The sequence below is a fragment of the Watersipora subatra genome, chromosome 4 (assembly GCF_963576615.1).
Source record: "Watersipora subatra chromosome 4, tzWatSuba1.1, whole genome shotgun sequence".
NCBI classification, from domain to species: domain Eukaryota; kingdom Metazoa; phylum Bryozoa; class Gymnolaemata; order Cheilostomatida; family Watersiporidae; genus Watersipora; species Watersipora subatra.
The window spans coordinates 31,881,854-31,905,550 of NC_088711.1; the positions used below are offsets into that span (position 1 = coordinate 31,881,854).

The following is a 23,697-nucleotide window of genomic DNA, read 5'->3' on the forward strand; positions in this document are numbered from 1 at the left end:
GATTACTACTAGGTAATAGATTACTACTAGGTAATAGATTACTACTAGGTAATAGATTACTACTAGGTAATAGATTACTACTAGGTAATAGATTACTACTAGGTAATAGGTTACTGCTAGGTAATAGATTACTGCTAGGTAATAGATTACTGCTAGGTAATAGATTACTGCTAGGTAATAGATTACTGCTAGGTAATAGATTACTGCTAGGTAATAGATTACTGCTAGGTAATAGATTACTGCTAGGTAATAGATTACTACTAGGTAATAGATTACTACTAGGTAATAGATTACTACTAGGTAATAGATTACTACTAGGTAATAGGTTACTACTAGGTAATAGATTACTACTAGGTAATAGATTACTACTAGGTAATAGATTACTACTAGGTAATAGATTACTACTAGGTAATAAATTACTGCTAGGTAATAGGTTACTGCTAGGTAATAGATTACTACTAGGTAATAGGTTACTGCTAGGTAATAGATTACTACTAGGTAATAGATTACTACTAGGTAATAGATTACTGCTAGGTAATAGATTACTGCTAGGTAATAGATTACTACTAGGTAATAGATTACTACTAGGTAATAGATTACTACTAGGTAATAAATTACTGCTAGGTAATAGGTTACTGCTAGGTAATAGATTACTACTAGGTAATAGGTTACTGCTAGGTAATAGATTACTACTAGGTAATAGATTACTGCTAGGTAATAGGTTACTGCTAGGTAAAAGATTACTGCTAGGTAAAAGATTACTGCTAGGTAAAAGATTACTGCTAGGTAATAGATTACTGCTAGGTAATAGATTACTACTAGGTAATAGATTACTACTAGGTAATAGATTACTACTAGGTAATAGATTACTACTAGGTAATAGATTACTACTAGGTAATAGATTACTACTAGGTAATAAATTACTGCTAGGTAATAGGTTACTGCTAGGTAATAGATTACTACTAGGTAATAGATTACTGCTAGGTAATAGATTACTACTAGGTAATAGATTACTACTAGGTAATAGATTACTACTAGGTAATAGATTACTGCTAGGTAGTAGATTACTACTAGGTAATAGGTTACTGCTAGGTAATAGATTACTACTAGGTAATAGATTACTACTAGGTAATAGATTACTACTAGGTAATAGATTACTGCTAGGTAATAGATTACTACTAGGTAATAGATTACTGCTAGGTAATAGATTACTGCTAGGTAATAGATTACTGCTAGGTAATAGATTACTGCTAGGTAATAGATTACTACTAGGTAATAGATTACTGCTAGGTAATAGGTTACTGCTAGGTAATAGATTACTACTAGGTAATAGATTACTGCTAGGTAATAGATTACTACTAGGTAATAGATTACTGCTAGGTAATAGGTTACTGCTAGGTAATAGATTACTACTAGGTAATAGGTTACTGCTAGGTAGTAGATTACTACTAGGTAATAGATTACTACTAGGTAATAGATTACTACTAGGTAATAGATTACTGCTAGGTAATAGATTACTACTAGGTAATAGATTACTGCTAGGTAATAGATTACTGCTAGGTAATAGATTACTGCTAGGTAATAGATTACTACTAGGTAATAGATTACTGCTAGGTAATAGATTACTACTAGGTAATAGATTACTGCTAGGTAATAGGTCACTGCTAGGTAATAGATTACTACTAGGTAATAGATTACTGCTAGGTAATAGATTACTACAAGGTAATAGATTACTGCTAGGTAATAGATTACTGCTAGGTAATAGATTACTGCTAGGTAATAGATTACTACTAGGTAATATATTACTGCTAGGTAACAGATTACTACTAGGTAATAGATTACTGCTAGGTAATAGATTACTGCTAGGTAATAGATTACTGCTAGGTAATAGATTACTACTAGGTAATAGATTACTGCTAGGTAATAGATTACTACTAGGTAATAGATTACTGCTAGGTAATAGATTACTACTAGGTAATAGATTACTGCTAGGTAATAGGTCACTGCTAGGTAATAGATTACTACTAGGTAATAGATTACTGCTAGGTAATAGATTACTACAAGGTAATATATTACTGCTAGGTAACAGATTACTACTAGGTAATAGATTACTGCTAGGTAATAGATTACTGCTAGGTAATAGATTACTGCTAGGTAATAGATTACTGCTAGGTAATAGATTACTACTAGGTAATAGATTACTGCTAGGTAATAGATTACTACTAGGTAATAGATTACTGCTAGGTAATAGATTACTACTAGGTAATAGATTACTGCTAGGTAATAGGTCACTGCTAGGTAATAGATTACTACTAGGTAATAGATTACTGCTAGGTAATAGATTACTACAAGGTAATAGATTACTGCTAGGTAATAGATTACTGCTAGGTAATAGATTACTGCTAGGTAATAGATTACTACTAGGTAATAGGTTACTGCTAGATAATAGATTACTGCTAGGTAATATATTACTGCTAGGTAATAGATTACTACTAGGTAATAGATTACTGCTAGGTAATAGATTACTACTAGGTAATAGATTACTACTAGGTAATAGGTTACTACTAGGTAATAGATTACTACTAGGTAATAGATTACTACTAGGTAATAGATTACTACTAGGTAATAGGTTACTACTAGGTAATAGATTACTACTAGGTAATAGATTACTACTAGGTAATATATTACTACTAGGTAATAGATTACTACTAGGTAATAGATTACTGCTAGGTAATATATTACTGCTAGGTAATAGATTACTACTAGGTAATAGATTACTGCTAGGTAATAGATTACTACTAGGTAATAGATTACAACTAGGTAATAGGTTACTGCTAGGTAATAGATTACTACTAGGTAATAGATTACTGCTAGGTAATAGATTACTACTAGGTAATAGATTACTACTAGGTAATAGATTACTACTAGGTAATAGATTACTACTAGGTAATAGGTTACTGCTAGGTAATAGATTACTACTAGGTAATAGATTACTGCTAGGTAATAGATTACTACTAGGTAATAGATTACTACTAGGTAATAGGTTACTACTAGGTAATAGATTACTACTAGGTAATAGATTACTACTAGGTAATATATTACTACTAGGTAATAGATTACTACTAGGTAATAGATTACTGCTAGGTAATAGATTACTGCTACGTAATAGATTACTACTAGGTAATAGATTACTGCTAGGTAATAGATTACTACTAGGTAATAGATTACTACTAGGTAATAGATTACTACTAGGTAATAGATTACTACTAGGTAATAGGTTACTACTAGGTAATAGATTACTACTAGATAATAGATTACTACTAGGTAATATATTACTACTAGGTAATAGATTACTACTAGGTAATAGATTACTGCTAGGTAATAGATTACTGCTAGGTAATAGATTACTACTAGGTAATAGATTACTGCTAGGTAATAGATTACTACTAGGTAATAGATTACTACTAGGTAATAGATTACTACTAGGTAATAGATTACTACTAGGTAATAGATTACTACTAGGTAATAGATTACTACTAGGTAATAGATTACTACTAGGTAATAGGTTACTGCTAGGTAATAGATTACTACTAGGTAATAGATTACTGCTAGGTAATAGATTACTACTAGGTAATAGATTACTGCTAGGTAATAGATTACTGCTAGGTAATAGATTACTGCTAGGTAATAGATTACTACTAGGTAATAGGTTACTGCTAGATAATAGATTACTACTAGGTAATAGATTACTGCTAGGTAATAGATTACTACTAGGTAATAGATTACTGCTAGGTAATAGGTCACTGCTAGGTAATAGATTACTACTAGGTAATAGATTACTGCTAGGTAATAGATTACTACAAGGTAATAGATTACTGCTAGGTAATAGATTACTGCTAGGTAATAGATTACTACTAGGTAATAGATTACTACTAGGTAATAGATTACTACTAGGTAATAGATTACTACTAGGTAATAGATTACTACTAGGTAATAGATTACTGCTAGGTAATAGATTACTGCTAGGTAATAGATTACTGCTAGGTAATAGATTACTGCTAGGTAATAGATTACTGCTAGGTAATAGATTACTGCTAGGTAGTAGATTACTACTAGGTAATAGATTACTGCTAGGTAATAGATTACTGCTAGGTAATAGATTACTACTAGGTAATAGATTACTGCTAGGTAATAGATTACTGCTAGGTAATATATTACTACTAGGTAATAGATTACTACTAGGTAATAGATTACTGCTAGGTAATAGATTACTGCTAGGTAATAGATTACTACTAGGTAATAGATTACTGCTAGGTAATAGATTACTACTAGGTAATAGATTACTACTAGGTAATAGATTACTACTAGGTAATAGATTACTACTAGGTAATAGGTTACTGCTAGGTAATAGATTACTACTAGGTAATAGATTACTGCTAGGTAATAGATTACTACTAGGTAATAGATTACTACTAGGTAATAGATTACTGCTAGGTAATAGATTACTACTAGGTAATAGATTACTGCTAAGTAATAGATTACTGCTAGGTAATAGATTACTGCTAGGTAATAGATTACTGCTAGGTAATAGATTACTACTAGGTAATAGATTACTGCTAGGTAATAGATTACTGCTAGGTAATCAAACTTACATTCAATCTTTCCACACATATATTGAGCTCCTCCTGCAGTTGTTTATCCTCTTCTGACTACAAGAGCATCAACAATGTACAAGTATATCAGTGTACGAGTATCGATCCATGCACGATGTACATCACTAAGCATACATATACACCAATAAATCTTCACAATACCACCGAGGGTACATGTATACAGACCAATGAATATATTTGTATTTTATAAATGTACCTACATGTTGGTAAATACACATGTTTAATGGTAAAATAACAACCATTGCGTGTACACTAACACACTGGGGACAGACAAAGAACCAACTGTAGAGACATCCCAGCAGTTTTCACCAACTGAAAAAATCTTAAAGCACGGTTACAATATTAGCAATGCGCCATTTCGCTATCAAAATGACATTTGGGCCTTCGGACAGATGATGGATATATATTATAGAGCCACCCAAAGATACCACAGATACCAAAGATATCACAATGCCTTAGTGAGACCAAGCACTCGGTCAAATAGCTTTATTTAAACAGTAGAGTCATAGGAGATATGAAAACTATAGAAATGGAATGTGTAGTTTCCCAGTTGAAACCACTTACATGTATATAGCATTAAAAATGCACAAAACCATTAAGGTAGAGAGAAACGTTTCGATAAGGATGACAACAATACTTATATTAAATGTCAAGTGATTAAGCTAGTGCAATAGGCATGGGTTCAGTTCTTTAAGGTTGACTTGCAATAAAATTCACATTACAGTTATTTGGTATCAAAAGATTCACCATGTCTTACTCTGTTGTATTGTAGGTGCCAAATATATGGAAATGTGATTACAAGCTCTTAAAAGCTCAAAAACGAAAAGCCGCCATAGACTGGAATATCTTTATTTCGATGACGTAGCTATGAAATTTGGTTATTGTCTTGTCACATGATGTTATCACTTGAATTGAAAGGCCAATAAAAGCTCAATAGAAAACTTATCGTAGCACTAGTTTATGACAAACACTTCAGGTTTTACCGAAGACCCCGTATCAAATATAGATGCTCGCTACTTTACAGTTTTGTTTCGGTTTGGTCTAATCGGCAAGTCGTAATCTAATCATATGACCCAATACTTCGCAAATAATCTCTGCAGCACTTTTCGATTATCGCAAGTGACCAACAGGCTCGTCATAATTATCAGACAATGATATGTACTTTTTCAAGCTAAGGCTAAAAAACTAAACAAATTTTTACAGTAAGTTATAAGATATCACTGCTAAAAGTGATAGCATTACGATGACGATAAAATAGACACGTAAAAACAATAGACGTAGTTTTATTGAATGCGTGAAGTATATTTGTGAAAATATTTCGACAAGTGAGGTTGCATGAAAGTGTAAACAGAAACCATTTCTCACAACTACATCACATTTGAGCCGTTTTGGAAAGAGAATCCAAACTACGGCGGTCTCGTGTGGCTGAGATTTTCTGTTCGTTTTTGAGCTTTTAAGAGCTTGTAATCACCTTTCCACATATTTTGCACCTACAACACAACAGAGTAAGACAAGGTGTATCTTTTCATATCAAATAACCGTAATGTGAATTTTGTTACAAGTCAACCTTCGAAGGCTCAATAAGCTGGCTTTTTCCTTTATGGCAAATTTAGGTTATTTTGCTGCAATCTTTTGATGATGCATAAACCTTTTGTAAGGTCGCTGTTTAGAAACAAATTTTACTTGGTAACACAAAAAAAATAATTATTTTCTCTGTCCCTTTTTGGCAATGTGATGCCATTATCCAATTACAGACTCAAAATGTGGCATCTATTTTCCAAAGCTGAGCAAAGAAGAGTTTCACAAGCTACGTTTTGAGTTTCAAGGCCCTTCTAGCATTACAACATGAAACCAGCATGAAACCTTCTAGCATTACAACATGAAACCTTCTAGCATTACAACATGAAACCTTCTAGCATTACAACATGAAACCAGCACGAAACCTTCTAGCATTACAACATGAAACCAGCACGAAACCTTCTAGCATTACAACATGAAACCAGCATGAAACCTTCTAGCATTACAACATGAAACCAGCATGAAACCTTCTAGCATTACAACATGAAACCAGCATGAAACCTTCTAGCATTACAACATGAAACCAGCATGAAACCTTCTAGCATTACAACATGAAACCAGCATGAAACCTAGCATTACAAGAAGTTTGAAAGCTTACAAAGCTTGGTAAATAACCTTACAAGTGAACCCCTTTCACACGACCATTTAGCTAACAACTAAAAACGATGAAATTACATATTCCAAGGATAACAAAACTTAAATCTAAATGTGTTTCTACATTTTACAGCTAAAACACTGCCTTGCTTTTTAGTATGACGCTCTAGCTATTAAAGCCATTAACTTGTAGTATAGCATTTCTATGCATAGTTTTGTTGAGTAGAAATTTGTTTGCGAATTGATGACAGTAAGTACCTCATATATATAAATTACAAACAGTAGAGCAACAAGTATTACGACAGGTCAAATGCTGAGGTCACAGAACATGTTCGTAGTGGTTACAAATAATGTTGTTAAAAATGAAAAAAGCAAAAACAGATAAATATAATAGAAACCGATGGGCATGGAAATTTATATTCCATGCATCTTTCAACTCATTGGAGTGTAGTAAAAGACTTATGAAAAAGACTTTCGACCACCGAAGCGAAAGGACAACTCCTTATTAGATGTTGGTGGCACTGAGAAGGGCCGATGAGAGGATGGGAACAAATGCTAAAACTAAACTAGTGAATCAATCAGGGCTTATGTATCCAAGTAGGAAATTCAAATTATGACGTGTTTTAATGGCTAACGGAGACTAGGGAGCTCGCTGGAATAAATACAGGCTAAAATGTACCCGCTAAAATAATTATAAGGCATCCACTACCTTGGACTTACGAGCAGAAAATCCTCTGAAATTAGAGAAGAAATTAGAGTTGATTCTTTGTTTTATTATTACCTATTTTTCCATATTAATTAATACATTACAAAAAGGTAACAAAATTTTGGTAACATGTGATTACTTGTAAATAGCTTCTTTTTTTTAAATAACTGTCGTTTTGACCTACAAATTTCAACCACTCATACCCACCAATCATATGTTGAGTTTGCTTCTGCTCGCTTATATAAACAGATGTTTTGGCACTTGAAAGGCAGTCGGAACTTGGTTAATATAGTGAGACGTACTATGATACTAAAATAAATTTATTCGAACATACAATGTAACACATTTTCTTTTGTAACTTGGACAGCCTGGATCAAAGGGTTGTGCTAGTATATACACAGTCTGTTATCCGCAGTGATATAGAGTCTGACTTATCGGCTTTTGCTAGAGTCGCAGTGATATATGCAGTCTGCTATTGGCTGTGATATATAGAGTCTGTATTGTCGGCGCTTGCTACGGTTGCGTTGGTTGTGAGATAGCGAGTTTGTATTAAGGGCTCGTACGCTGGTAGTGTCCAAGTGTGGTTAATTGTTGGAGGTGCCTCGGCTACCATAACCAAACACCAGCTCTTGCTTAGCATGGTTTGGGAGTTGCCCTGATTTTACTTCACGAGATTGTTAGTAAGAAAATTCACATTAGATTAAAACACTCGATAGCGTCTCACAAGATGACACCTGGCTGTCAACCACAACTAACAGTTTACAATTAGTAAAAAAGTTTATAATATCGAAATTTATTTCGCACCCAAAGTATATTTCGCGGAAAATAGAAAACCCAAAATTATCAAATCAGAAACAAATATATATGCTTTAAATTATTCCTATATCACTTTTCATTTTTAAAACAAATCAGGCAACATGCTAGTCTGACCAAAAAATAGTGATGTATTGGCAAAATGTGTTCATCTGCTACATTCAATGAAAAGTGAAAACCACATACGGAGTCGTATGAATCTTTGTGAATATGGTTTTAAATAGCCATGCTAGGCTACGTTTTTAGGTAGGCTATACCAGTAAGGCCATACCTGCCAACTCTCACGCATTGGGTGTGAGACACACGCAATCACCCCAAAGAAAAACGAAAATGCGTGAGATTTTTGCCCCAATTTCCACAATTTCATATATACTATCATTGATATATCAATTGCCCCAAAACCAAATCTCACGCATTGCCCCACTCTTGGGTTGGCAGGTCTGAGTAAGGCCATTGGGACAACCTTACTTGAAAAGATTTTTTTTATGAAGTTATTTATTAAATCAAAAACAGCCCTACAATATCTGATCAACCATCAACCATAAATGAGTAATTACCATCATAAAGGCTTTTATGAGCCTTTCAAATTTTAGTCGTATGTATTCCTCTGCTTTCAATTTTGTATAGTGGGGCTGAGATTGTGTAAGGCAAACTATAAGTTGTAGCTTATAGCCTTATAATAACATTAGTGTTATTAATATATAAAGTTTGATATTATATGAAACTGTGTATCACTGGACGAAAAGTATTTACACACATATCATACGTTATATCGACATTAGTAGACAAAATTGAACTAAAACTAGTACATAATTGTGATTCACTTAGAAGCCAAGTTTACCTGTCTACAAAAAAAAACAAATATAAACTTTACATATATAAATCTAGCGTAACTATTACCAACTCCACTTCTTTTTCCACCTTCTTTTTTCCCTCCGGCTTATCATCTTTCTTTTCATTTTGGTCCGGTTTTGCTTTATTGGGAGGCGCCATGATTATAGCTTAGAAGTGAATCTCGATGAATTCGTATATTGGAGTTCGGGGTTTCACATCAGCACCTAATTGGTTATTTCCTTTTTACAAAAGCGAGCTTCTATCTCGTTATCCAATGGACAAGTTGATAGTAGCGACTGTACATTATTGCGTTTTCACATCATTTAGCGTGCCTAAAAGTTATTGTCTCCTATTTATTTTGCGTTGAGCCCTCTTTATTGAAATTGTTATGTATATATATATATATATATATATATATATATATATATATATATATATATATATATATATATATATATATATATATATATATATATATATATATATATATATATATATATATATATATATATATATATATATATATATACATATATATATATATATATATATATATATATATATATATATATTATTGTGTTTTTGTTAGACGATTAAAGTTTTCTGTTGTCACATTGTTCAAATTACATTCTGCATACTTGTGATGGAACAGCCAGCGGCTTCGACAGTTCAAAAGATTGTTTTTTTGTTATTATATTATGCTATGCAGCATCGCATAGCATTCGTGCCGTGTTCGTGCCGAGGTTGAATAGCTAGCTTGCTCTTTCAAGCTGAGTTCCGCTATTTTGTTTTTTACCTCCATTGGAGGGTCTTTTGCGGAAAATTTTTATTTGATCTGATCGCCATACATATTTTCGTGCCAGAAATCAGTTTTACAATGCTTTGATGAAGTTAATGGCTTTTACAATAATATTCAAATTATCGATTGACGAAAGCTAAGCGTTGTGTATATATTTATATTATTTTGAGCTAAGCATGATCAGATCAGATTGTTCTCACTGAGAGCCTCTAAAGGCAAAAAGACGTGAAAACTCAGTTTCAAGAACCTTTTTGTTTTTTTTTTATTCTCTATTATATAATTATTTATTGACATATATACATGTACAAATCTCTCCGGTTAAATCAAAGAAACTAAAAATCTGCACACTTGACATCCCCTCGAAGATCCCTAGTTGTTTTTGGCCAAAAGGAGTGAAAATATTGCCCAGGTTTTATAGATGGCATGTACAATTCCCTGTTTTGTCTTGTATCGTGCGGGTTATTGGGAAGAGTAAAAGTGTTTTGAATAACACCAGAACTCAACACTTTGCAATATATATAGTTTTATTCGGGCATCTTTTCTACATTCTTGTAATGATTTTATGTTAGTGCTTTCCCTTAATTGTGAAAAGCTTACTGGTGATCTTATGCGGTAAACAAATTTCAGACATTTATTTTGGATTCTCTCGATCTTCTTGATATCTTTTTTTAAATGTGTGTCCCACACCTGGCAAGCATATTCAAGGCCTGATCGTATCAGAGTCTTGTATGCCACTAATCTTGTCTTAGTGTCAGCTGTTTTAAGAACTCTATGTAAAATTCCTACTAGTCTGTTAGCTTTTGATGTAATTTTATCTATGTGTTTTTCCCATTTTAATTTACTTTAATCGATTGCTAAATAATTAATACATACTAATTCTTATTATAATTGATTTAAATTACCTTTCTGTGCCCTAGTGTATAGCTGCTAATTAAGTTTTAATTGTATTCAAAATCATGAGTGAACAGAACTGCCAGAGTTCTTGAAGTGCCAAGTGAAGTTTCCAACGAAAATTGTCAATGCAATTCTGTATGATGTATGTTTCAAATGGTGTGAAGTAAAATCTGGACAACTCCCGAACCAGGCCAAGCAGGAACTGATGCTTGGTTATGGTAGCCGAGGCACCTCCAAAGATTTGCCACTACCAGCTTAAGAGCCTTGAATACAGATTCGCTATCTCGCAGCCGATAGCAGATTGGCTATCCCAACGTAATCCCAGCACGAGCCGATAATTCAGACTATATACCCTACAGGATGAAAATATTCGTTAATTATAAAAATAACAGTCAATTATTTGTACCAGCTACACAATTATATGGACTCAGTGTATGCATGCAGTGAGTTAACCTGGCATTAGAAAACTAATGTATGGGAATGTTGGTGTAGCATGTTCTGGTCCTGCACAAATTTGTTTGGTTAGTCATTGATTAGGCCATAGATATAATAAACCCTAGATATGCGAATAATGAGAATAAGTGAGGCGTATAAATAGCATGACACAACGTCCTGGTGATGTGTAGAGTGAATCAGCTGGTTTATGACTTCCTATTGACTTAGCACTAAAAAACTGCACAATTTTGCCATAGTTTGTGCATCTGAGACTGCACATTTTATTGAAAATATACCCTACAGGATGTAAATATTCGATGGATTTAATAATTCGCGAGTTCGCGTACAGTTAAATCTGCGAATTATTAAATCCGCGAATGATTAGTTCTATTTTTAACACAAGGGAGAATAACTACTACCTCAAATTAAAAACTAGCCGCTCGGCAGAGTTAGTAAATGTTCCAAACTCTATTAAAATCTTTGCCCGGGCTTTGAGTTAAGCCCGTTGCCAATGCATCACACTTCTTTAAAAAAATTTTCAAGGTTGTTACAAGTTATTCGGCATGCCATCATCATCTAAAAAAAATCTTTTTCAGTTTTTTACGTTGAAAAAACTCATAACTTACCACAAGTTGTTGGTTCACCAAAGACCTCCAAATCGATGAACATTCATGAAAGCATTTGGATGCAGCCAAAAATTTATAGCTTAGCATGATCGACATAAAATGCTTAGCTAAACAGAAACCTAAACACGTGGTATACGCACATGACGGTTTTGCTCTATTGCTAGCTCCTTTCACCGTTTAATTTGTTCACGAATGCGTTCATCTGCGAATGTGCTTGAAAAGACAATTTTTGCGACATTTGACTCTGCGAATAATTTCATCCTAAAGGGTATAAAACTGCCTTTGGATGAGAAAGGCAAGAATCTTACACATATGGTATTTGATAATACTAATGATTTAGAAGCTTCTATATCATTGATAATAAATACAAAAAGTGACCAAATAGAAATTAAGCAAATAACAAACTAACGAATCAAATAACAAACTAACAAATCAAATGAGATTTAGAAGCAATTAGGCTGGACCACTGTATTGAACACCCATTAGACATGACTGAAAATAACTAGACGAGATAGTTTTTGTCTTGAGGTTGGTTAAACTAGATTCCTGCTTTAAAGCGGCATAGTGTATTCTGATTTTAATATAGCGATTTACTATAGTTTGGAGTAAATTGGTGGCATGCATTGTGCATGTGAAACCTTGGTTGAAATTATGTAATAACACATCTGTTAGTGTCTTATGTTACTTGTTTAATCACTCTCTGTGTGATACCATATAGTTCTCCATGTGTGCATGTAAGCACTTTTCTGCAGCAATACGTATTTGACCTATTAATGTGTTTGGCGTAGGGGTCACCAATCCTTTGTTTTTAACTGAGATTACATCAACCTTTAAAGGTTGACTTGTGACAAAATTCATGTTACAGTTATTTAGTATCAAAAGATTCACCATGTCTTACTCTTCTGTGTTGTAGGTAAAAATATGTGGAAATGTTATTACAAGCTCTTAAAAACTCGAAAACGAACAGTCAATCGCAGCCATCACGAAAACGCCGTAGATCGGAATCCCTTTCCAAAACGGCTCAAATGGGACGTAGTTAAACACGATGGCTTTTGTTTACACTTTCATGCAACCTCATTCGTCAAAATATTTTCACAAACATACTTCACGCATTCAATTGAACCATGTCTATTGTCCTTACACGTCTATTTCATCATCATTGTAATGCTGTCACTTTGATCACTGATATCTCAAAACCTACCGTAAAAATTCGTTTAATGTTTTAACCTTAGCTCGAAGGAGTGCATATCATCTTTTGATAAACATGAGGAGCCTGTTGTTCACCTGTAATAATCGAAAATGCTGCAGAAATTGTTCGGGCCATTTCTCAGAAACTATGGGTCACATGATCAGATTACGACTAGATGATTAGACCAGGCTGAAACGAAACTGTAAAGTAGGGAGCACCTATATTTCATACGGGCTTTCCGGTAGTATAACCCGAAGTGTTTGTCATAAACTAATGCTACGAGTTGTTTTATATTGAACCCTTTGTCATGTGTCAAAACAATAACTGTAAACCACAATGTTTGGGTACATCATCAAAATAAAGAGATTCCAAACTACGGCGTTTTTGTGATGGCTTTGATTAACTCTTCATTTTTGAGCTTTTAAGAGCTTGTAATCACATTTCAACATATTTTGCACCTACAACACAGCAGAGTAAGACATGGCAAACCTTTTGATACCAAATAACTGTAATGTGAATATTGTTGCGGGTAAACCTTTAAATGTTTTTGATAAGTTTTTAAAGCACATCAATTATATCAGTACTTCTATCATATATTTTAGTACATCAGAGTCTTGGCTTTCGAATGAACCTATATTCAATACACAAAGAATATAGAACTGAAAAACAAGGTGTCAAAAGTATGTTCTGCAATAAAAAAATAATTGGTTGTGGTTCCCACAATGTGATGTCACAATTATTATTTGATTAGCCTTAGGTAGTCGATCCCTTTCGCTGCCATTGAGGCTGCGCTTTTCTGTGACAATCAGTGCTCTTAAACCCAGAGAGCACTAATAATAAACTAGGATTCTAGATAATCAACAATGCCCGAGAATCGTGCTAACGTCTGACCAATACAAACACAAGTTCTGGGTTAATAGATTTTGGGTGATTGTTAGAGTTTGTTATTTTCATCCTTTCATTCATTTTAAACATTTATAGTAATTATTATCACATCGTTTTATATGATGACATTGTTTGTCCCTTGCTGCCTTTAGAACCATAAGTTGTGGAAGTAATTGCTGTTGTAGTAGTATTATTATCTGAAGAATTCGTATCGCTTTCTGAATATGATTATGATTCAATAAATATACTGTCGTTGATAAAAGGTAATGAAACCACATCGATTAAATTGTGACCTGCAGTGGCGTGGCCCTTGGACTATATGTAAATTGCACTCGCGCGAGATCATGCAATGCTTGAAATTAATTAGCTTCAGTCGTGCCCCTCAACATCACAATAAAAAGATTGGGCTAGTGTATAATATCATCGGGAAAACATACTATGGTGCTTGGAATCTGAGCTATTTATCATAGAAATAATCTGTACGCGGAGAGCTAATGACAGCTAATGAGCTGATTCCTTTGCCATCTTCATTGGTTCTCTAGAGTTGTCCTACCTTCGCCTGCCACTAGTGTCATTATCGTAGTTGATAAATAAGCGGTAAGAGCACACAACACCAAATATTAAAGTTGTGATGTCATAATTTGTGAGTCTATACCATTAAACATTTCTGTGGTAGAGCTCTGGGGAAATCCTATAAACAACAACTCATGTCTGTCTCACCATGTCAAACAACGGCTCATTTGAAAGCCAGGATATTGAAGAACCTGAATAAGCTGAAACAGTACTTATGTAATTGATGTGCTTTAACTTGAAGCTTTGTAAAAAATATGCGAACGATTCTTAGTACGATTGTCATAAAAATTTGTCGTCTAAATGAACTGTAAGAGTAACTGGTACCGATAAAATGTGCTAAGTACGTAACAGCGTGTCAAAAAAATAATTGCACCAAACCGCTTCGCACAATCATTAACTGTCTGTGTATCTTTTTAATGCAGAATCTCTGTTGCGCAAATTATTTTTGTTTGTCTGTATAAAGCACTTACAGTAGTACTCTGGCTATTAAACTTAAACCAAACCCTGTTTTTGGGACTTTCCATGACATCACCAAATTGGTAAATAAAGGTCACTGCTTTCAGATTTTATATTATAAAAGCTGTAAATGGCGCACTGTTTAAGCCTCACAAGTACTAGTCGAGGCTTGTAATTTAAACCAGATTTTTGTATGTGTTCATACAAAAATGTGTTCATATGTGTTCTCTCTAATGCATGAAATTTACAAAAAGGAAGGTCGGCATTCTGCCACCTTGTCAGTAGTTGCAGCTTATAACAACCTGTACATGGCAAGTGATTGTTTTAGTCAAACATACATGACCTTCTTGATTGTCCATTAAAAGGGTGTGCATGCTATCAAACTTTGGTATTTTAGAAGTAATGTTCGATTTTACGGTTTCACTTATCTTTGCGACTAAAGGTATCTGCATTTAATCAATTTGTCGGCAACATTTGCATTTATATACGTCACGTAATATCAAAATTTAGGCTTATAATTTTATGCTCAGTATTTTAGAAGAAACTTCCAAGGTGTCCACTAACCTCTGCTCATTCATTTATTCGTTATCTTGTACAAAATTACACCTCTTCAAATTTGGGCACATGGCTGTCAAGTGATTTGTATTAGCTTTAACTATTTCCGCAAACACAACGTATTAATGGTGTAATGTATCCAACCTTGATTAACATTTTAATAGTTCTCTAAATCTCACCAATATCTTCCCTAAATAAATTTATCAAAATGTTGTTTAATCAAACGAACTTCAATGCTTTCCTGCTTTTGCTGTTTATATAGATATGAATATAAGTTTTTGGCTGTTTGATATCTCATACTACATTTTATTGGTGCGTATCAGTGCTTCATAAGGGTTATATCTCATACGACATTTTATTGCTGCGTATCAGTGCTTCATAAGGGTTATATCTCATACTACATTTTATTGGTGCGTATCAGTACTTCATAAGGGTTCTATCTCATACTACATTTTATTGGTGCATATCAGTGCTTCATAAGGGTTATATCTCATACTACATTTTATTGGTGCATATCAGTGCTTCATAGGGGTTGTATCTCATACTACATTTTATTGGTGCGTATCAGTGCTTCATAAGGGTTATATCTCATACTACATTTTATTGGTGCGTATCAGTGCTTCATAAGGGTTATATCTCATACTACATTTTATTGGTGCATATCAGTGCTTCATAAAGGTTATATCTCATACTACATTTTATTGATGCGTATTAGTGCTTCATAAGGGTTATATCTCATACTACATTTTATTGGTGCATATCAGTGCTTCATAAGGGTTATATGTCATACTACATTTTATTGGTGCATATCAGCGCTTCATAAGGGTTATATCTCATACTACATTTTATTGATGCGTATTAGTGCTTCATAAGGGTTATATCTCATACTACATTTTATTGGTGCATATCAGTGCTTCATAAGGGTTATATGTCATACTACATTTTATTGGTGCATATCAGCGCTTCATAAGGATTATATCTCATACTACATTTTATTGGTGCATATCAGTGCTTCATAAGGGTTATATGTCATACTAAATTTTATTGGTGCATATCACCGCTTCATAAGGGTTATATCTCATACTACATTTTATTGGTGCGTATCAGTGCTTCTTAAGGGTTATATCTCATACTACATTTTATTGGTGCGTATCAGTGCTTCTTAAGGGTTATATCTCATACTACATTTTATTGGTGCGTATCAGCGCTTCATAAGGGTTATATCTCATACTACATTTTATTGGTGCGTATCAGCGCTTCATAAGGGTTATATCTCATACTACATTTTATTGGTGCGTACCAGTGCTTCTTAAGGATTATATCTCATACTACATTTTATTGGTGCATATCAGCGCTTCATTAGGGTTATATCTCATACTACATTTTATTGGTGCGTATCAGTGCTTCATAAGGGTTATATCTCATACTACATTTTATTGGTGCATATCAGCGCTTCATAAGGGTTATATCTCCTACTACATTTTATTGGTGCATATCAGTGCTTCATAAGGGTTATATGTCATACTACATTTTATTGGTGCGTATCAGTGCTTCATAAGGGTTATATCTCATACTACATTTTATTGGTGCATATCAGTGCTTCATAAGGGTTATATGTCATACTACATTTTATTGGTGCGTATCAGTGCTTCATAAGGGTTATATCTCATACTACATTTTATTGGTGCATATCAGTGCTTCTTAAGGATTATATCTCATACTACATTTTATTGGTGCATATCAGCGCTTCATAAGGGTTATATCTCCTACTACATTTTATTGGTGCATATCAGTGCTTCATAAGGGTTATATGTCATACTACATTTTATTGGTGCGTATCAGTGCTTCATAAGGGTTATATCTCATACTACATTTTATTGGTGCATATCAGCGCTTCATAAGGGTTATATCTCCTACTACATTTTATTGGTGCATATCAGTGCTTCATAAGGGTTATATGTCATACTACATTTTATTGGTGCGTACCAGTGCTTCTTAAGGATTATATCTCATACTACATTTTATTGGTGCATATCAGCGCTTCATTAGGGTTATATCTCATACTACATTTTATTGGTGCGTATCAGTGCTTCATAAGGGTTATATCTCATACTACATTTTATTGGTGCATATCAGCGCTTCATAAGGGTTATATCTCCTACTACATTTTATTGGTGCATATCAGCGCTTCATTAGGGTTATATCTCATACTACATTTTATTGGTGCGTATCAGTGCTTCATAAGGGTTATATCTCATACTACATTTTATTGGTGCATATCAGTGCTTCATAAGGGTTATATGTCATACTACATTTTATTGGTGCGTATCAGTGCTTCATAAGGGTTATATCTCATACTACATTTTATTGGTGCATATCAGCGCTTCATAAGGGTTATATCTCCTACTACATTTTATTGGTGCATATCAGTGCTTCATAAAAGTTATATCTCATACTACATTTTATTGGTGCATATCAGTGCTTCATAAAAGTTATATCTCATACTACATTTTATTGGTGCGTATCAGTGCTTCTTAAGGGTTATATCTCCTACTACATTTTATTGGTGCATATCAGTGCTTCATTAGGGTTCTATCTCATACTACATTTTGTTGGTGCATATCAGTGTTTCATAGGGGTTATATCTCATACTACATTTTATTGGTGCATATCAGTGCTTCATAAAAGTTATATCTCATACTACATTTTATTGGTGCATATCAGTGCTTCTTAAGGGTTATATCTCCTACTACATTTTATTGGTGCATATCAGTGCTTCATAAGGGTTATATCTCATACTACATTTTATTGGTGCATATCAGTGCTTCATAAGGGTTATATCTCCTACTACATTTTATTGGTGCATATCAGTGCTTCATAAGGGTTATATCTCATACTACATTTTATTGGTGCATATCAGTGCTTCATTAGGGTTCTATCTCATATTACATTGTCTTTAAACTATATTTGATTTTATTTCATTATGATGAGCAAACTATTGTATGTTACATCAGAGCAGATCAAATGGATTTGAATGCACCAAGGATAATTCAGGAGGAAATGAAACATGCGGGAGAGAGGGTAACTCCAGTGTTCAATGATCTTAGTACAGATGCCGCTGAACAGAAACCGACAGAAATAGAGAGTATGTGTATGAGCTGCCATCAGATGGTATGATACAGCCATTGTCTCAAGATTTCATAGCCATGTTTTTAGAATATTGATGTTAGTTCCACCCGAACTCCATGTTTTAACAATCCCATTTCATCTCTTAATTACATCTTTTCTTTCATCACTCCAAGATGTTACATTTGATAAGCATTAATAGATTTGTGAAATAAATGTAATCCCTTAGAAACATTATGATACAAAAATTTGTTTATGAACAACTCGTTGCTATATGTGAAGTTCGAGCATAGGTAATAAAATAATTATCCAACGAATTGGAGTAACGTAAGCTAGATCTTCACTATAATTAGATCCATCTTATTGTGATTGCTGCCATAATCATGGTTTCAACCAGCCGTGAAGCCTGCTTGTTATTACTCTTACAACAGTCATAACGTTACATATCAATTATGCTGTTATTTCGCAAGCGCCGGATAAATATGTGCCTAATTATTACTCAGTATCGCCAATTGGTTGAATAGTAGATAGTAGATAGTACACTTGTTTGGAGAACTGAAGTCTCCGAGTTTGAATCCGGTTCCGAGTGGATTTTTCATTGATAAAACATTATCGCTATAACTAGACATCCGGATGACAAACATTAAGATTCATATATGTACTAGCTGAATGCCTAACATTGCCCGGGTAATAAAAGTCTGCGCAGAAACATTATTTTATTAAACATATAACAATAGTTACCATTCTAACTTTCCTACTTCATATCATGAGAAAAGTGTTTTGTGCAGTTTAAATAAATTAAGAGAAAAAATAAAACAATTATAGGTTTTCAAACTTTGTCAAACAACTCTAACTTTCAAACTTCATATCAAGAAGCAAATGTTTTGTGCAGGTCAAATAAATTACAAAAAATAAAACAAATATAAAAATGTTTAAATGTAAACGTGAAATAATCCCAGGGCTGATACTCTGAAAGAAACACCCACCTGGATAGGCCCAGACTTGGATATTGTACCCCCAATCACCTGGTTGGTCAATTGGAATTTGGATAATGTACCCCCAATCACCTGGTTGGTCAATTTGAAATACACCCCCTAAACGCTGGGAGTTCCCTAGAGGGCGCCCAGGTTCCAGGCTGTGCTAAACATCTAATATGATTCATGTATTAATAAAGCAGAAACAAGCTACAAACAAAATTCCCAATTTTATTTAATTACGTTTTTATTTTGGATTTTTTGTTGGTTTAGTATTGCAAAAACGATCGTTTTTCTTCTGAAAATGGCTTATTTTTTGTTGCTAACATAGGCCAATATATTGTAGTTTACTATTGGTAAAAAAAATTAAACAAAAAGAAGACAATTAGATAACCATAAATCAATTTATAAAAACCGTTCGTGTGGTGACATAATAGTCGCTCTGTTTACTAGCATCAGTATCGCAAAACGACAAAAATGTTGCTATGCCTGCAAAAGGGTTAATAAAACTTATTCCAAATACGAACCATCAGATCATCATTTCATTTACAAAAGAAAACATAATAATACCAATAAAAGAAATATCATATCATTCATTCTGAGTATATTGCTAAAGGGTTGCTAAGATGATGCAGTGTCGACTGTCTCTTTTCCCTTCCTTTTCCGTTAGCAAGCATGCAAATTTTAATGCAATCTGCATTAAAATGAAGACTGGAATTTTGGTGCAATTTATTGGTATTACTTTGGCTGAATAAAACCCTAATGAGCATGGGCCCTTTTACTGGCTTGGTTGTGGAAACCCCCCCTAAAGTAGCAAATTCACTGACAGTGCCCCATGGTCTGAAAACCCCCCCTAAAACGTGATTTTGGGCCGAACCTAATGGGCCTTTTGAGGGGGAGTATCAGCCCTGGGGAAATAATTAGCCAGTAATAGCTAAGTTAAAATTGTTTCGCTACCATTACAATAAAAGATGATTTGGTAATGATGCAATTAATACGAACTGGGAAAACAAAATAAAACTTCTCTGTATGTTAAGTTAATAATAGCAATTCATGCATAGAAGTGTATTTGTGTGTATAAAAAAGGTTACTGTTCCAGCAAAAGTTATCCATCAAAACTTTGAATACGACAATACCGGTACCTGTCGACACTGGTGCAAATGTAAAAATGAGATATCGGACAGTCTTTGTTTGACCAAACGAAGAGAGAGGATGTAGATAATATTCCTAATCAAGATAATACAATTGTAGTAAGAGTAATATAGTAATGAGTGAGAGTAGTATGTTATGTAGTAAGAGTAATATAGTAATGAGTAAGAGTAGTATGTTATGTAGTAAGAGTAATATAGTAATGAGTGAGAGTAGTATGTTATGTAGTAAGAGTAATATAGTAATGAGTGAGAGTAGTATGTTATGTAGTAAGAGTAATATAGTAATGAGTGAGAGTAGTACGTTATGTAGTAAGAGTAATATAGTAATGAGTGAGAGTAGTACGTTATGTAGTAAGAGTAATATAGTAATGAGTGAGAGTAGTATGTTATGTAGTAAGAGTAATATAGTAATGAGTAAGAGTAGTACGTTATGTAGTAAGAGTAATATAGTAATGAGTGAGAGTAGTATGTTATGTAGTAAGAGTAATATAGTAATGAGTAAGAGTAGTATGTTATGTAGTAAGAGTAATATAGTAATGAGTAAGAGTAGTATGTTATGTAGTAAGAGTAATATAGTAATGAGTGAGAGTAGTATGTTATGTAGTAAGAGTAATATAGTAATGAGTGAGAGTAGTACGTTATGTAGTAAGAGTAATATAGTAATGAGTGAGAGTAGTATGTTATGTAGTAAGAGTAATATAGTAATGAGTGAGAGTAGTATGTTATGTAGTAAGAGTAATATAGTAATGAGTAAGAGTAGTATGTTATGTAGTAAGAGTAATATAGTAATGAGTGAGAGTAGTATGTTATGTAGTAAGAGTAATATAGTAATGAGTAAGAGTAGTATGTTATGTAGTAAGAGTAATATAGTAATGAGTAAGAGTAGTATGTTATGTAGTAAGAGTAATATAGTAATGAGTAAGAGTAGTATGTTATGTACGTAGTAAGAGTAATATAGTAATGAGTGAGAGTAGTATGTTATGTAGTAAGAGTAATATAGTAATGAGTGAGAGTAGTATGTTATGTAGTAAGAGTAATATAGTAATGAGTGAGAGTAGTACGTTATGTAGTAAGAGTAATATAGTAATGAGTGAGAGTAGTATGTTATGTAGTAAGAGTAATATAGTAATGAGTGAGAGTAGTACGTTATGTAGTAAGAGTAATATAGTAATGAGTGAGAGTAGTATGTTATGTAGTAAGAGTAATATAGTAATGAGTAAGAGTAGTATGTTATGTAGTAAGAGTAATATAGTAATGAGTAAGAGTAGTATGTTACGTAGTAAGAGCGATGAACTGTAAGATCTTTTGTGGTTTTGTGGTTAGTTAGTTGGATTGCAAACCTGCGGGTGCAATCTTCGTGAGTTCAATTCCAGCAAAATGTGAAATTTTAAATCAAAATTTTTAATAGCTATAACTGGATATACCAAAGGACAGACAGACGACAACCTCTAAGAAATATATATACATAGATTTTAAAATACAGTATTGCATTTATTATTAGAAAATTATCTGTTTCATAGACATGGAAAAAATTAGTCTGTTTGTCTGAAATTGACAAGTTGAAAAGCCAGTCATTGGTAAGCTCTTTGTTTTAACCTTTTGGCTACTTGCTCAACTTGTTGAACACAACTTGAGGAGATGTTCACTACTTTTTCTGGTTCTTTGGCGTTGCAGAGAGTGCAGTGGGAACTTTAGTCTTTTCCATAGCTGGCATTTAAACTCTGTTCAATATCATTAAATAACTCTTCGCCTTCCGCTTTATTTGATGATAGCAAAAAGAAAAGCTTATCGCATAAATTCTTGCGCATTGTTAGAGTTGATACGATAAGTAGATACGCATGGCATTCTATTAGATGGTTTGCTCCACTAAAAAGCACTGTTATACTGTACTATTGGAAATAGGACTACGCCGTCTTGCATCGAAATAACAATTACAGCTGCTACTGTGTGTAGACTGCACCGTGCCTATTATAGATGCTTATCATGGATTCCTAATATAGAAGTCTATTATAAACTAAGAAAACAATCGTGTGAAATTCTTTCCTTTCTGAATGGTTGTAGATTGGCGTTTGTAAACAGCTAACTTGTCAGTAGCTGTGCTGAACATTTTTACAGGGCACAACTCGACTGCTTCTCATCCAAGTTCCGTTCTTCAAAGAGCTCATTGTTGGATCATTTGAATGCTCACATTGTGGTCTTAAGGACTCGGAGATAACCTCTGCTGGAAAGATACAGGAAAAGGGAGTAAAGTTAGTACTGCAAGTGTCATCGATAGCAGTGAGTATTGTGTATCCCCTATTGATTGTGGCTTAGAAAGGTTTCCTGTTGCAATACTATTACTATGTACTATTATTAAGTACTGTTACTATGTACTGTTACTATGTACTATTACTATGTACTATTACTATGTACTGTGACTATGTACTGTTACTATGTACTGTTACTATTTACTATGTACTATTACTATGTGCTGTTACTATGTACTGTTACTATGTACTGTTACTATGTACTGTTACTATGTACTGTTACTATGTACTGTTACTATGTACTGTAACTATGTACTGTTACTATGTACTGTTACTATGTACTGTTATTATGTGCTGTTACTATGTACTGTTACTGTGTACTGTTACTATGTACTGTTACTATGTACTGTTATTATGTACTGTTATTATGTGCTGTTACTATGTACTGTTACTATGTACTGTTATTATGTTCTGTTACTATGTACTGTTATTATGTACTGTTACTATGTACTGTTACTCTGTACTGTTACTATGTACTGTTAATATGTACTGTTATTATGTGCTGTTACTATGTACTGTTATTATGTGCT

General features: G+C 33.5%; 2 protein-coding genes across 2 annotated transcripts in view; one reads left to right on the forward strand and one right to left on the reverse strand.

The window, feature by feature from the left end:
- LOC137395131 (26S proteasome non-ATPase regulatory subunit 2-like) overlaps window positions 1–9,380 on the reverse strand; it is a 48,165-nt gene extending 38,785 nt beyond the window's left edge. The window contains exons 1-2 of the mRNA XM_068081938.1: window positions 9,265–9,380; window positions 4,653–4,709 (exon numbers count right to left, since the gene is read on the reverse strand). Coding sequence (XP_067938039.1) covers window positions 4,653–4,709; window positions 9,265–9,357 — 150 coding nt within the window. The 5' untranslated portion in view covers window positions 9,358–9,380. The remainder of the gene's footprint in view (window positions 1–4,652; window positions 4,710–9,264) is intronic.
- A 9,248-nt stretch (window positions 9,381–18,628) lies between these two features.
- LOC137395198 (zinc finger protein ZPR1-like) overlaps window positions 18,629–23,697 on the forward strand; it is a 30,784-nt gene continuing 25,715 nt past the window's right edge. Inside the window, exons 1-2 of the mRNA XM_068082037.1 lie at window positions 18,629–18,781; window positions 22,977–23,138. Coding sequence (XP_067938138.1) covers window positions 18,635–18,781; window positions 22,977–23,138 — 309 coding nt within the window. The 5' untranslated portion in view covers window positions 18,629–18,634. The remainder of the gene's footprint in view (window positions 18,782–22,976; window positions 23,139–23,697) is intronic.